Source organism: Beta vulgaris, chromosome 1, assembly GCF_026745355.1.
Source record: "Beta vulgaris subsp. vulgaris cultivar EL10 chromosome 1, EL10.2, whole genome shotgun sequence".
Taxonomy (NCBI): Eukaryota; Viridiplantae; Streptophyta; class Magnoliopsida; order Caryophyllales; family Amaranthaceae; genus Beta; species Beta vulgaris.
In genome coordinates, this window is record NC_079202.1 from 53,524,394 (window position 1) to 53,536,324 (window position 11,931).

At 35.3% G+C, this 11,931-nt stretch overlaps 2 protein-coding genes across 3 annotated transcripts; both read left to right on the forward strand.

Annotated features, from left to right (window-relative positions):
• The first annotated feature begins 305 nt into the window (after positions 1–305).
• Positions 306–6,759, forward strand: LOC104905332 (hypothetical protein). The gene is made up of 9 exons (XM_010693833.4): positions 306–766; positions 848–914; positions 1,027–1,104; positions 2,808–2,860; positions 3,688–3,771; positions 5,456–5,508; positions 5,590–5,654; positions 5,768–5,826; positions 6,215–6,759. The coding sequence occupies exons 1-9, from the start codon at positions 515–517 to the stop codon at positions 6,302–6,304; spliced, it is 801 nt and encodes a 266-aa protein (XP_010692135.1). The 5' UTR covers positions 306–514; the 3' UTR covers positions 6,305–6,759.
• A 127-nt stretch (positions 6,760–6,886) lies between these two features.
• LOC104905331 (probable plastid-lipid-associated protein 11, chloroplastic) lies at positions 6,887–11,676 on the forward strand. 2 transcript variants are annotated; one of them, XM_010693830.3, is made up of 3 exons: positions 6,887–8,024; positions 8,436–8,501; positions 11,380–11,676. In XM_010693830.3, exons 1-3 carry the CDS (start codon positions 7,510–7,512, stop codon positions 11,477–11,479), a joined length of 681 nt encoding a protein of 226 aa, XP_010692132.1. In that variant the 5' UTR covers positions 6,887–7,509; the 3' UTR covers positions 11,480–11,676. The 2 variants fall into 2 exon arrangements, with proteins under 2 accessions (XP_010692132.1, XP_048496390.1); XM_048640433.1 differs by lacking the exon at positions 11,380–11,676 and adding an exon at positions 10,505–10,882.
• Positions 11,677–11,931: the final 255 nt, after the last annotated feature.

Here is an 11,931-nt window from a genome sequence, read left to right on the forward strand (position 1 = left end):
AGATGTAATTAGAATAACTCTAACTTCTTTATTGCATTAAAATTTTGAAGAACAAAGTCTATCTATGCTAACTCACACTTTTATAGTGTGTTAAACCGTTATAGACCTATACATATTTCAATTGAGCAAGTTAAGGAATATCGATTTATCAAATAATCAAATTCGCGTGACCCACTTAAATAAACTGCTATGAAAGTCTCAATTTTACTAACCTGCTCATTTTCATATATAGTTCGTGTCTATCAAATTTTAATAACTTGTGTAAGTATAAAATTACATGAGATTGGTTAGTAAAGTAACAAAGTTTGAAGGAAAAATAAAGAAATTAACAAGAATAATAGAAGACGAGGCAAGATGCCCTAAATTTCGAAGGCAGGAATCTCTGTGATATGATTAATCCGAAAGATCATTAAAAAAAGAAACGCAGATTACGCGGAAGTAATAAACTATAATAGGTGCTAAAAAACCGAAAACACAAAACAAATGCGAAAACCAGAATAAAAGGTTCGCAACAATGGAATCCGTTGAAGAATCATCTCCATCTTCATCAATTGAAAATCCGCCATTAACGAAAAGCGACAATTACTCAGTGGAGAAGGCATTGAAAAGCTTGGAGCAAACAAATCCATGGATCCAACAAGCTATACAGCAAGCAGTGATTGCTCAGAAGACCGTCGAACAAACCTTCGATTCCACCATTTCTGCCGCTCATTCTCGCTTCTCTAGGTTTCGTTCCACCGGTTCCGCTCATTTCCAGCAAACAATTGTTAGTATTTCACTCCGTTTCCTTATTTTATATGTGTGTGATTGTGATTAGGGTTTTTAATGAGGTTAGGTTTAAATGCAGGAGTCAGTTAAGGATGTGAAGGCAGAATTTGATGTTTATGAAGCTAAATTCTTTGCCAAAGTTAAAGGTTTTAGGTTTTATCTTATTTATTTATTGGATTTTGTTCGGTTTTGTATTTTTAGATAATCAAGTTCAATGAGTTTGTTTGCTATCTGTTTGATTTTGTGGATTGGATGCAGAGGGTGCATTTATGGCGGCTTCGCATCCGTTTATTGCTACTGGAGCTGCTACTGGTTTGGGGTTTTTGGCACTAAAAGGTATGCAATGTCGTTAATTTGATTGGTAAGGACGTGTTTGTTGGTGACCTTGCCCTTCTCCTTCTTATCTGTAGAAGTGATTTTTCTTGATGAACTCCTCCAATTGTTGCCAACTTGTTATGGCTAGCATATTGAATTATAACGAACAGGGATATATTATGATTTACTTGATAGCTACTTTATCATGAAAATTAAATTAATAAGATGCTTCACACAGTCCTTCTGAAAGCAATATAGCGGACACAAGTTGTTTTAGCATTTTAAAAGATATTTCTACTTGGCTTTAGAAGATGAGTGTTCTTAGGTCTGAGACTCTCAATTGGGCGAGAACTTTAGATTGTCCAATGATATGAAACAAAGGCTTTATAAAGACTAGATTTGATGAGTCCATGTAGGCATGTATGCATTGTGCATTAGTGAGATGTCCCACCTTGGATAACATGATAGAAAATATCCATCATATAAGTATGAAGAATATTCCTCGCATTGCAACTGCTTCTAGATTGAAATCTCACTTGATTTGTAAATGGTCCAACTCTAGTCCTTCCGCATGTGTGGGCAAAGACAATTATGCCTCCCATTCCTTTCCTTCTTATTAGAGTTATTATTGTATAGTGAGTTAGGCATATTCTAGGCCCTTCATCACCTAGAAGAAAGGAAAGTTGAAAGAACATGAAGATTAGCAATGGAGAATAGAAGGGTGGTAGCACAATTATCGTGTAAGTGTGATCATCTCTTTCATATTCCTCCATTTGTGGAGTAGAATAGTGAATCTATGATAGATGGATCATTGTTTTAAAATAGGCTCCTATTGTTGAAGAATTGGTGGTTTGCTTGAAAGGTTTTTTGAGGGGATGAAGTTGAGACATTATTTCGAAGTGGAGAATGATAGTCAAAGCTGGTCGTTTAGAGTACGTGGTGTAGCATTAGAATACTAAATGGATGTTAAAAGGTGTGGTGGATAATACAATGAGCTCTAGGTACTTATTTGGTTTCTAATGAGAATTGTTTGAACTTTGAAGTGCTTTGTGGTTAGGCGTATGCGTTTTCTGCCACTTGATTTTGGGTTTTAACTGACAACTGTTTATGAGTTGGTTTGGTGCATTAGCAGTGGTGCCTTGAGAGTCTTGCGAAGGAGCCACCCATATCTTTTCCTGTTTATCTTGGTGGTGGATGTATGCTTAGTAAGTTGAGGAGGATTGTCGAGAATATAGAGTGGGTTGAGCGGAGATCTGTAATTTTCATCTGTGGTTTTCTTTTTGGTAACCACATGAGATATTAAGTCCTTTAATTAGATTTGCATTCAGCAAAAAAAAATTCTTGAGTGCCAGACTCGTAACTGACACTTGTTTTCGGTTGGCACTTGGCACTGCTCAATTGTTATACTTTATGATGTGCATAATCTGTTTTTCCAGCGTTAGGGCCTTTTGAACAATAGATGCGAAGCTTCTTCAAAGTGTTTGATTTAAGAAAATGTGGCATGGCATAGTCAATCTGAACAGATTTCAGAAATATATCGATGGAGATGGTACACCCAATAGCATATGGTATACTCTGGTGTGGCAAAATCAGAACTGATAGTGTGCCTGCATCTAAATTACCTTACGCCTTAGTTATCTGTTCAGCTTGCAGAAGCACAGACTATTTACTTCTTGAAATTGCTTATTTTCCGCTAATTTACATTTCCAGCATATTTCTTGCAGGACCAAGGCGTTTCTTGTATTATAGAACTTTGCGGCTATTTTCTACCGAAGAGGTAAGTGTTAACTTTGAGTGACATTTAAAATGAAAAAATATTTTTACTTTATTTCTTTTAATAAACTAAGTAAACATAATTATGTTAAAAATCCACATGTACTGCCTTTTTTACCAATACTTTTGAGTTTGCATATGTTCTATCTAAGAAACTTATTCATGTTGCTCAGATTCATTCATTCTTTATGTATCTTGTAGTCAATGTACTTACTGCAGACTTTCCTGTCATTGCTTGGTGATACAATGTTTACTGTCACATCTGTTTGCAATTTTTTTTCTGCACATAATAGTGAGTTCTTGTTCCTTGTAATCAGCATATTTTGCCAGTTCTTCTTGCTAACTAGAGTTATGATGAAATGCCATGTTAGATCTTAAGTGGCTGTCGTGAACTGGCCAAGGGAAGATATGATGGAGGTGTCTTTGAATTCAGTTAGGAGTAGATTGAGGAAGAAGTGGATGTATAATTGAGGCGAGTAGGAAAGGGGTACAGATCTGTCTATAAAAAAAGGACAGTAGAGTGAGTGGGATATAATCAAAAGTTTGTTGAGAGTTTAGTTTGTTTAATTGTGGGAGAGATTGGATCCTCTCTAGAGCTTGAATCTATCTTTGAGGTTTTGTAATTTTGCACTTTATCAAGTATATATTTTTTCCTTAGTTTCCATCTACAAAGTTTTCAGTTTATGACAGCAACAAACATTTTGCTCTCTTTGTAACTTTTGTTTGGTGGGTAGGGTTAGGGCCATTAGGCAGCTTGTTTTGCATCATTTGATTAATATGTCTCGTAGAGGGAGGACTTATGATGCATCAACACGCTATATTCGGGTGCAGGCCTTGCTTGCTCGAGCTGATGCCAAAGTGAAGGAGCTGAAGCAATCGTTTCAAAGCTTCAAGGCTGAAACTGAAAAGTTAGAGGTAACACTTTCTGTTGACTTTTGTCTTTCAATAAGTGTTAGCTGAGACAGACTTACAATAACTTACAGTAAGATGTTAAAACTTATCATTATGAATAGTAAGGAATCTCCTTAAAATAGAAAAGTTACCCTGGTCTTACGATAAATTTTTGTAAGTCCGCTTCATATGATTTTCTGTTTGTCCTTGCAAAAGTCTCGTATGAGATGGTCTCGAAACAACTTATTGTGAGATTGTTGTGACTTTTCTATTTAGGAGAACTTTCAACAGTTTTTGGAGCAACTTTGAATTTCTTAAAATTAGTGTGAATATATCTCAAAAAAGTTTGAATATATCTCACCTAGACTTGAGAAACTTTTTTAGGTAACCACCATGCAGACTGATTACGGTATTCTTTTGAATTTAGCTTCTTTCTTGACCTCAGAATAGATGTAGAATGGAAATTTTCAATCGTTAGACGGGTTATTTATACAACAAATTGCAATGAGCCAATGACATTAATACCTTTAAATCTATACCCATACAACTGTAGTTGACATGTGGTTTGATCTAATATACTTTGTAGTGGAATGATTTTTGTAATAATGCTAAAAAAAATGATATTTTTTTTCCTTTTCTGCATGGATCTTAAAATTAAATTACAGCAACACCGCCGGCATAGGATTGCTGTCCAAAATTGCTTTTGATCCCATTCCACTAAATTGCTTGCTGGATATCGATAAATGGCCCAACAGAACTTTTGTAAATCATGTGCGTGCCGAACTGATTTCATCTTTTGGTAGCTCAGTGGTTGGCTCTGTATATGAGATTTATATGTTCTGTAGGTGGGGGTTCAAACATTTCCACATGCTTGAATGATTTCTCTCTAGATTAAACCTCTATCTCAGGTACTGGTTTTACCTATATAAAACAGCTCTTTTTTTTTTTTTTTTGAGAGGAATAAAACAGTACTCATGTAGTGGTGGTTACCTAAATAAATAAATTTGTGTGCTACTTCCGAGACTGCATGGACGATATTGCTGTAAGTAAGTTTACACCAAATGTGAAATGGGATTACTTTTTTCTCAAAAAGTATCTATGATAAGCGTTTATAGTAAAGATATCAACAAACTTTTTGATGTAGATGACGAACTTATGAATGTACCTCATGCCAGCTTCAGATGTCAGAAACTTGTTCAAGACATGGTTTCATGAGTACATAAAAAGTTTCTGGATGTACATGAACAGTCGTATATATGTACATATCAGAAGTATATTGATTAACTCAGTGATGCTCATTAATAAAGCATCTATCTGTAATTCTGTAAACAAATGAAGACACATACAGTGATAACTTGATAAGGTGTGATTCCACTGGAAAATAAAAAAAGGGAAAGAACCACGGTTTTGTTGTATGGGTGCTGTTTTTTCCCCCTTATGATCGTCAACCTGTTTGTATCCGGCTACACTCTTTTTTAAAGGGGTGACGTGCAGCTGCGTAGGTCACGTAGAAAATATAATTCTTTTCACATTATATTAGTGGAGCAGGTTGTGTGTTTTAGGTCCAAGTCTAAACTGGATAATAGGGGGTTTCAAGTAGGATGATGTACTCTAAGATGACATAAGAACGATATTGCTAAACTCCACTTACCATGAATTTGTCTCTGTCTTGTGAGATTCTTCTCAGTGTAGTGTTTGTAAATTTCAGAAAAGGGCATCAATGGCAGAGGAGGAGATGAAAAGAGGAAGAACTAAACTGAGGTTTGAGTCTATATATGAATTATATTGAGTGACGTGGCTTTGTGATCAGATATTTTCAATTAGTAATACATATTATGGCAGACATGCAGGAAATCAGATTAGGAAAGCTGTTCTATCTGCTGATAAGATTGACAAACAAGCAAGGGGTACGTAAAAGTTTGACTCAATCGTTTACATTTGTTAATTGTCTAGCTCACCTTATATTAGTAGGGAGCTCATTTTCCATCTGATGTAGATTTATTTGTAATATGGGATGCAGGCCTGAAGGACATCCTTGCAGACCTTCCTAGCGCAGAATCATCTCGATTCAATTCACAGGTTGGCTTCTAAGTTAAAAGTTATTTTTCTGATTGTTAAGCATGGGTGTCCTTCCTTGTGTGGTATTGAATTGGCTTGAAAAACTACTACCAAGTACCACCTAGTGCGGGGTATGTGCAAAATAAAAAATCTCATCGTTATTCTTTTATTGGAAGTGGAAATAGTTTCTAAATGTAGAATACAAACCTTGTCAAGAATATGTTGGAAAAACTCTACCGCCATTGACCTCCACGTCACTTTGCACAAATGTGTTAATAGTTGGTAACAGTGAGAGCACATCAACAAATTCTCCAATCTATATCATTTTGCACATGGGGACTATATTTTGTATCATCTGGTCGAAATTGATATAATTTTTTCTGCTATTCAACTGTGTTAAATTTGGCAGATCAAGAAAGTAGTTGCTGAGGCGAATCAGGAGCGGAAAGTACTTGCAAAGGAGGTCACAAAGATAAGCAATTATGGGATCTCCATATGAAAGCTCTTTCTACGTTGTCGAATGTGACTGCTTGTGAATAAAATTGTCAGGAGGATCGGATTGAGTGAGAGATCAGTTCCTCATGTCTCCTGCTTCTTCCGCCTTATATCTTTTGGAAGTAAAGGTCCAGTTGATTACTGAAATTTTGTGTCAGAGAATATTGTACCAATTGTTCAACTAAGAGATTAGGATTTGCTTAAGATTCTGAACTTCCTTAAAAAGTAGCAAGTCTGTGCTAATGTTGCGAGTTGCAACTATACGCGGACAACATTAATTTTATGTGAGACGCTAAGATTGCGCACTAACATTGGGTCAGTGACCCATGATAGATTTCTTTGTGTCCGTACATGGCACCTCCAGATTTTTTTTTTTTGGCAAAGGACACAACAACAATTTGGAATAAGTTCAAGTTTTTAGCTACTTTTGGTTAATATAACAATTTCTTTTAGCTACTATGCCAGTTATTATGATTTTTTTTTTTTTTTAAAAGGAGTTGCTCGTCAGTTCTGAAAACTACTGCAATGTACTTAATTCTAAAAGGCTTGTGAATGAAAATACACTCAGGGAACCACACAAGTTTTCTCTCTTTCTTTTTTTTTTTCAAAAATTTCGCCTGACTTTAAATTATTCCAAAAAACTTACGAATGGAGGGAGTTTGGTTTAGATAATTGGAAGGAAATGATGTATGAATGAGAAATATAAAATTATCTTTATTCAGAAATGATAAAGCTGTGACATAAAGGTAGTTTTATCCCAGTTAAGAACCTGTGAACAAATATTTTAAGTCTTAAAGTTTCAAGGGTGTGTTCTCTTCACCTTAAATCAAGATTAATTTTATTTTTAATAAATTCGGATAATAAGTTTCCATAAGTTTAAATACATTTTGACAATAAATCTGGCTACATGTTAATAAATGTAGCAATTTATAAAGTACAATTGGTTATAGGTTCTTCTAAACTACAATCCGAGTAAATGAGGTGTAAAACACTATGTGAATTTAGAGATTTTGCCTTGTTAAATAGTCCGTTGATGCTAAACCTATGCTTTATCAGTTTATTCATCTTAATATCTCTCTTGAGAGGAATGTGTCCTAACTTTGTACGTTATTTAAAAAAAAAATATCTTTATTCTTTGTTCAACCGCATCTTCAAAGTTCTAACGGCCATAACTTCTCACCACACTTTATTTTTTCTCTCTTCCATCTCATGGCCTCATCAATGTCCACATTCCTCCATTTTCCCGCCAATTCTCACTCTGCTTTCTCTCATAAACCCTTCTTAAACCCTAACTCCACAATCTCCAACCACTCAATTTCCCCCAAAATCCCTAATTTTTCTCTCTCTTCATCTCAATCTCTCTCCGCCAAAACTCACCTCTTAAACCTAATCTCCGATCAAAATCGCGGCCTTAAGACTCAACAAAACCCTAAAATTCAATCCCAAATTATCGACGCAATTGAATCTCTCGCTGTTCTCGGCAAAGATTTCATCACAACCGACGCTTCTCTTTCTGGAACTTGGCGAATGCTTTGGACTACAGAAAAAGAGCAGCTTTTCATCATAAAAAATGCCAGTTTTTTTGGTACCAAAGTTGGAGATGTTCTTCAAGTAATCGATGTTGATAATCTTAAGCTCAATAATGTCATCACTTTTCCTCCTTCCGGGGTTTTCTTCGTTCGATCGAGTATCGAGGTTGCTTCCGCTCAAAGAGTGAATTTTAGGTAATTCTTTTTTGTGGTGTTTCTTGATTTTTATTTTCGTGATTTATGATGCATTCCATATTTAAATTTGAGCATCTTATGTGTGTGTGCGCGCCGTGTGTAAATTATTGACAAATGGAAAATGTCTTTTGGTTGGTTGGTGAATTATACTGTTGAGATCAGATGAAATGCCAACCTATGAGTTGTCGCGTATATTAGACAAAAAAAGCGAAATAAACCACTATATAAGCTGATGGAGTTACCCGATTTATTGCCAATTGGTTTTGAGATGGATACTCCTTTGAGCTTGTAACACGAAAAAATGGAAGTGATTGATCATGCCATATACAACAAGAACTTAGACATTGCTGTCAAAATAAAGTTTGGACATTATGATTTATGAAAGAAAATGTTTGACATTGGTTTTCACAGGTTTACAAGTGCGGTATTGCGAGGAAAGGATTGGGAGGTCCCTTTGCCACCATTTGGGCAAGGATGGTGAGTATGATTTTGTTAAAGTTTTGATCAACTGTGAGTATTTTAGCTGTTGAACATCTACATTTTCAGGGGATGCTCAAGTAATTTTAAGCTGATATGTGATGTAGCATTCTATTAGATTTATGTGTTTATGATGCTTATGTCTCGTATTTTTAAATTTTGCTATTGTTGGATTTTGACTGTCTGTGGGAAATTAATGGATTATTTTGTCATCAACAGTCAAGTCTTTCTAGAGTTGCTAACTATATTAGTAAGTTACTTGCTTTATTGCCTTGCTTTTTTTATTTTCTAACTCCTGATGCTGGTGTTTAGCTGCGTTTCTAAACCAATCAGCCTTTTGTTTCACTCATTTACATACATCTATTGCGCTCAGTAATTCTAGTTCTGCAAGAATTATCCTCACTTTAGCTGTAATAGCCTTTTATCTACAAATAATGACAATGACAACCTGTGATGTTTATTGTGATGACACTTATGTCTTATGGTATCTTGTAAGGTGGTAAATTGACTAGAAAAAGTACATGCGAAGTGGCTTTAGTGAAATATCTTTTTATTTTGTGCTCTGGCATACTATTGTAATTTGTCTTAGTAATATTCTACTATTCTGCTGCCACTAATATTGTTTTATTCAGATCTTCTCTAATATGAAAAGTGCTAGTTTATTAGAGCTTTAAGATGTGTAGTGTTAGGCATCAATCTCTAAAAACTTATGTTGCTCAGACTTGGATAAAGTGTCTACTTGGATACAAGTGTCCTAGTGTTGGACTCGTCCATTTTGTAGAAAATGTCTAAGTTTTTTGTTTTGAAATGAAGTAGTGTCTTATTGTGTGGTCTTGTCGGACATGACATGAGTCGACATGCGACACCTGAGATAAATGAAGGTCTCGTAAGTAAAAGAGCTAAAGTCTTCTTCATACAGAGTACAGAGTGAGAGAGAAGAGATAGATCATAAAACTATTTTCTGAGCATTGTTGATTAATTGTATATATACTGTTGCCAGGCTTTTCTATCACATATTCACATCTTATTGAAGAGGGAACTGTTGACAACAGGCTCTTGAAGGAGAAAGGGCTGTTTTATCTGTTTTCATCCATTTCTGTCTTTCTTCCTCTAGGCGACTGGGTTTATCTAATCACACATATATATGATGCTATTCTTTATTTGATCTATTGATTTTAACTAGGAATAGAAGCAGATATAAGCAATGGTATTTAAATGGGCTTCTGCTCTACGAATAAGTGTAAATTGTAGTGACGATTCTTCTCATAGTGAGATAGGTACCAAGTTATAGTAATCCTTTGTAGTATAAGGAATACTGGTAATTACTGGATCCCGAAAACCTTTCTGTCCTCTGCTTGGTTTCACTGGAGGCTCTGCGCCAGTTTGTAGTTGCTGAAAGCTCTCAAGGGCTTTTAATGGTGTGTTTGGATTGGGGAATTTGGTGGGAAAGAAACGGAAAGGAGAGGGACTGGTTTATTTTGCTTGTTTGCATATACATGGGGGGAAAGGAAGGGAATATAATTTGAATAATTCATTCTACTTTCCCTCTTCATAAACAAAATCCTTCTTATGTTTGACAGATTTGAAAGGAAAATGTGTAGTTGCTGAAAGCTCTCAAGGGCTTTTAATGGTGTGTTTGGATTGGGGAATTTGGTGGAAAGAAACGGAAAGGAGAGGGACTGGTTTATTTTGCTTGTTTGCATATACATGGGGGGAAAGGAAGGGAATATAATTTGAATAATTCATTCTACTTTCCCTCTTCATAAACAAAATCCTTCTTATGTTTGACAGATTTGAAAGGAAAATGTGTAGTTGCTGAAAGCTCTCAAGGGCTTTTAATGGTGTGTTTGGATTGGGGAATTTGGTGGGAAAGAAACGGAAAGGAGAGGGACTGGTTTATTTTGCTTGTTTGCATATACATGGGGGGAAAGGAAGGGAATATAATTTGAATAATTCATTCTACTTTCCCTCTTCATAAACAAAATCCTTCTTATGTTTGACAGATTTGAAAGGAAAATGGCGCGCCACTCTTCCTATGTTCGAAAGACTTCGAAGGAGAATGCTAGCTCATCTTCCCTACGTCCTTTCCCCCCCTCTCCTCTCCTATCTTCTGTCTTTATGCTTGCTACCGAGAAAACGTGCAATGTACCTTTCTAGAAGACAAGGCAATACACTATTCCTCTTCAGCTACTCCTGCAACTACCTGATACTGTAACAACTAGTTTTGCCAAATAGGCCCTAAATAGTTTTGAAGTGACAAAAATGTTAGAAAAATATTTTGGTCTTAAGATTCTATAACCAGACACTGTTGTCTTAGGTTACAAGTTGCAAAGTACCTTTTGGACTTTTTGATGTGATTTTTGCCAAATATCCTTCTTACATCTTGTGGTATCTTTAATTCCCTTCAGATATTTTTCTATGCTTTGATTAAAACAAAGATAAAGCAGGCATGTCTGATTTTTCAAATAGTACATGTTCCTTGTATGATACTCCCTCTGTCTTTTTTTATTTGCTACAAGCACTTTTTCACAAAGACCAAGGAGGGAGTGGGGACCATTGACATAAATGGAATTAACAAAAAAGCAAATAGGTAAATTGTGGGACCTATGTATTATATATGGAAACATTTACAAAATCAAGAAGAGAGTGATGGCAAATTTGTAAATAAAGTGTGGGACCTATATACTATATATGGAAATATTTGCAAATGTAGCAAATAAATTGAAACACCCCTAAATGGCAAAATGTAGCAAATAAAAAAAAACGGAGGGAGTATTTTATATCAGAGAATTTTCATTTGCTTTACGAATTTTCCTTTGTACACTTGAAATATATACACATACTACATATATAATCGTCATTTCAATTTGTCTTCCAGGTTTGAATCAGTTTATTTGGATGATGACATTCGAGTTGCAAAGGATATACGTGGAGATTATCTAGTTGTTGATCGTGCTCCTTATGAATGGAAAGAGTGAGATAGGAAAACGCTAAACAGGTTATGCATGATCTAAACTTATTGTAATCTTGACAACTCTGTTTCACTGTAATTCTCCTAGGAAATTATTTACTGTAGATAACGTAAATATTTGTAATTCAAAGCACTCATAATTTGAATTGATTAGCACATCACATTGAGTTTCACTTGAACATCTACCTCCTCAGATACAAGGCACCTGTTGTTCGTGGCCCAAATAAATATTTCACCTTTTGACTTTGAGTTATCATAGATTCAGCATAGACTCTTCGTCCCATTCTGAAAAATTTCTCCTCTAGTCATCTCAACATGTTAAAATGGTGAGAAAGTACTGTTAACATAAAATAATTAATGCATCCTTTATGCTAGTTGAACCACATGAAAGTACAAAGTGGGAAGAGGATTGGAATTGGCATAAAATCACCATTGACTTCTCTCTTAACTACTAGCATA

Coding starts and splice junctions, on each gene's coding strand:
- LOC104905332 (XM_010693833.4), top strand. CDS start 515: ATGGAATCCGTTGAAGAATCATCTCCATCTTCATCAATTGAAAATCCG. Junction 3,772..5,455: donor CTGAAACTGAAAAGTTAGAG/GTAACACTTTCT, acceptor TGTAAATTTCAG/AAAAGGGCATCAATGGCAGA. Junction 5,509..5,589: donor AGAGGAAGAACTAAACTGAG/GTTTGAGTCTAT, acceptor ATATTATGGCAG/ACATGCAGGAAATCAGATTA.
- LOC104905331 (XM_010693830.3), top strand. CDS start 7,510: ATGGCCTCATCAATGTCCACATTCCTCCATTTTCCCGCCAATTCTCAC. Junction 8,025..8,435: donor GCTCAAAGAGTGAATTTTAG/GTAATTCTTTTT, acceptor TGGTTTTCACAG/GTTTACAAGTGCGGTATTGC. Junction 8,502..11,379: donor CCACCATTTGGGCAAGGATG/GTGAGTATGATT, acceptor TTTGTCTTCCAG/GTTTGAATCAGTTTATTTGG.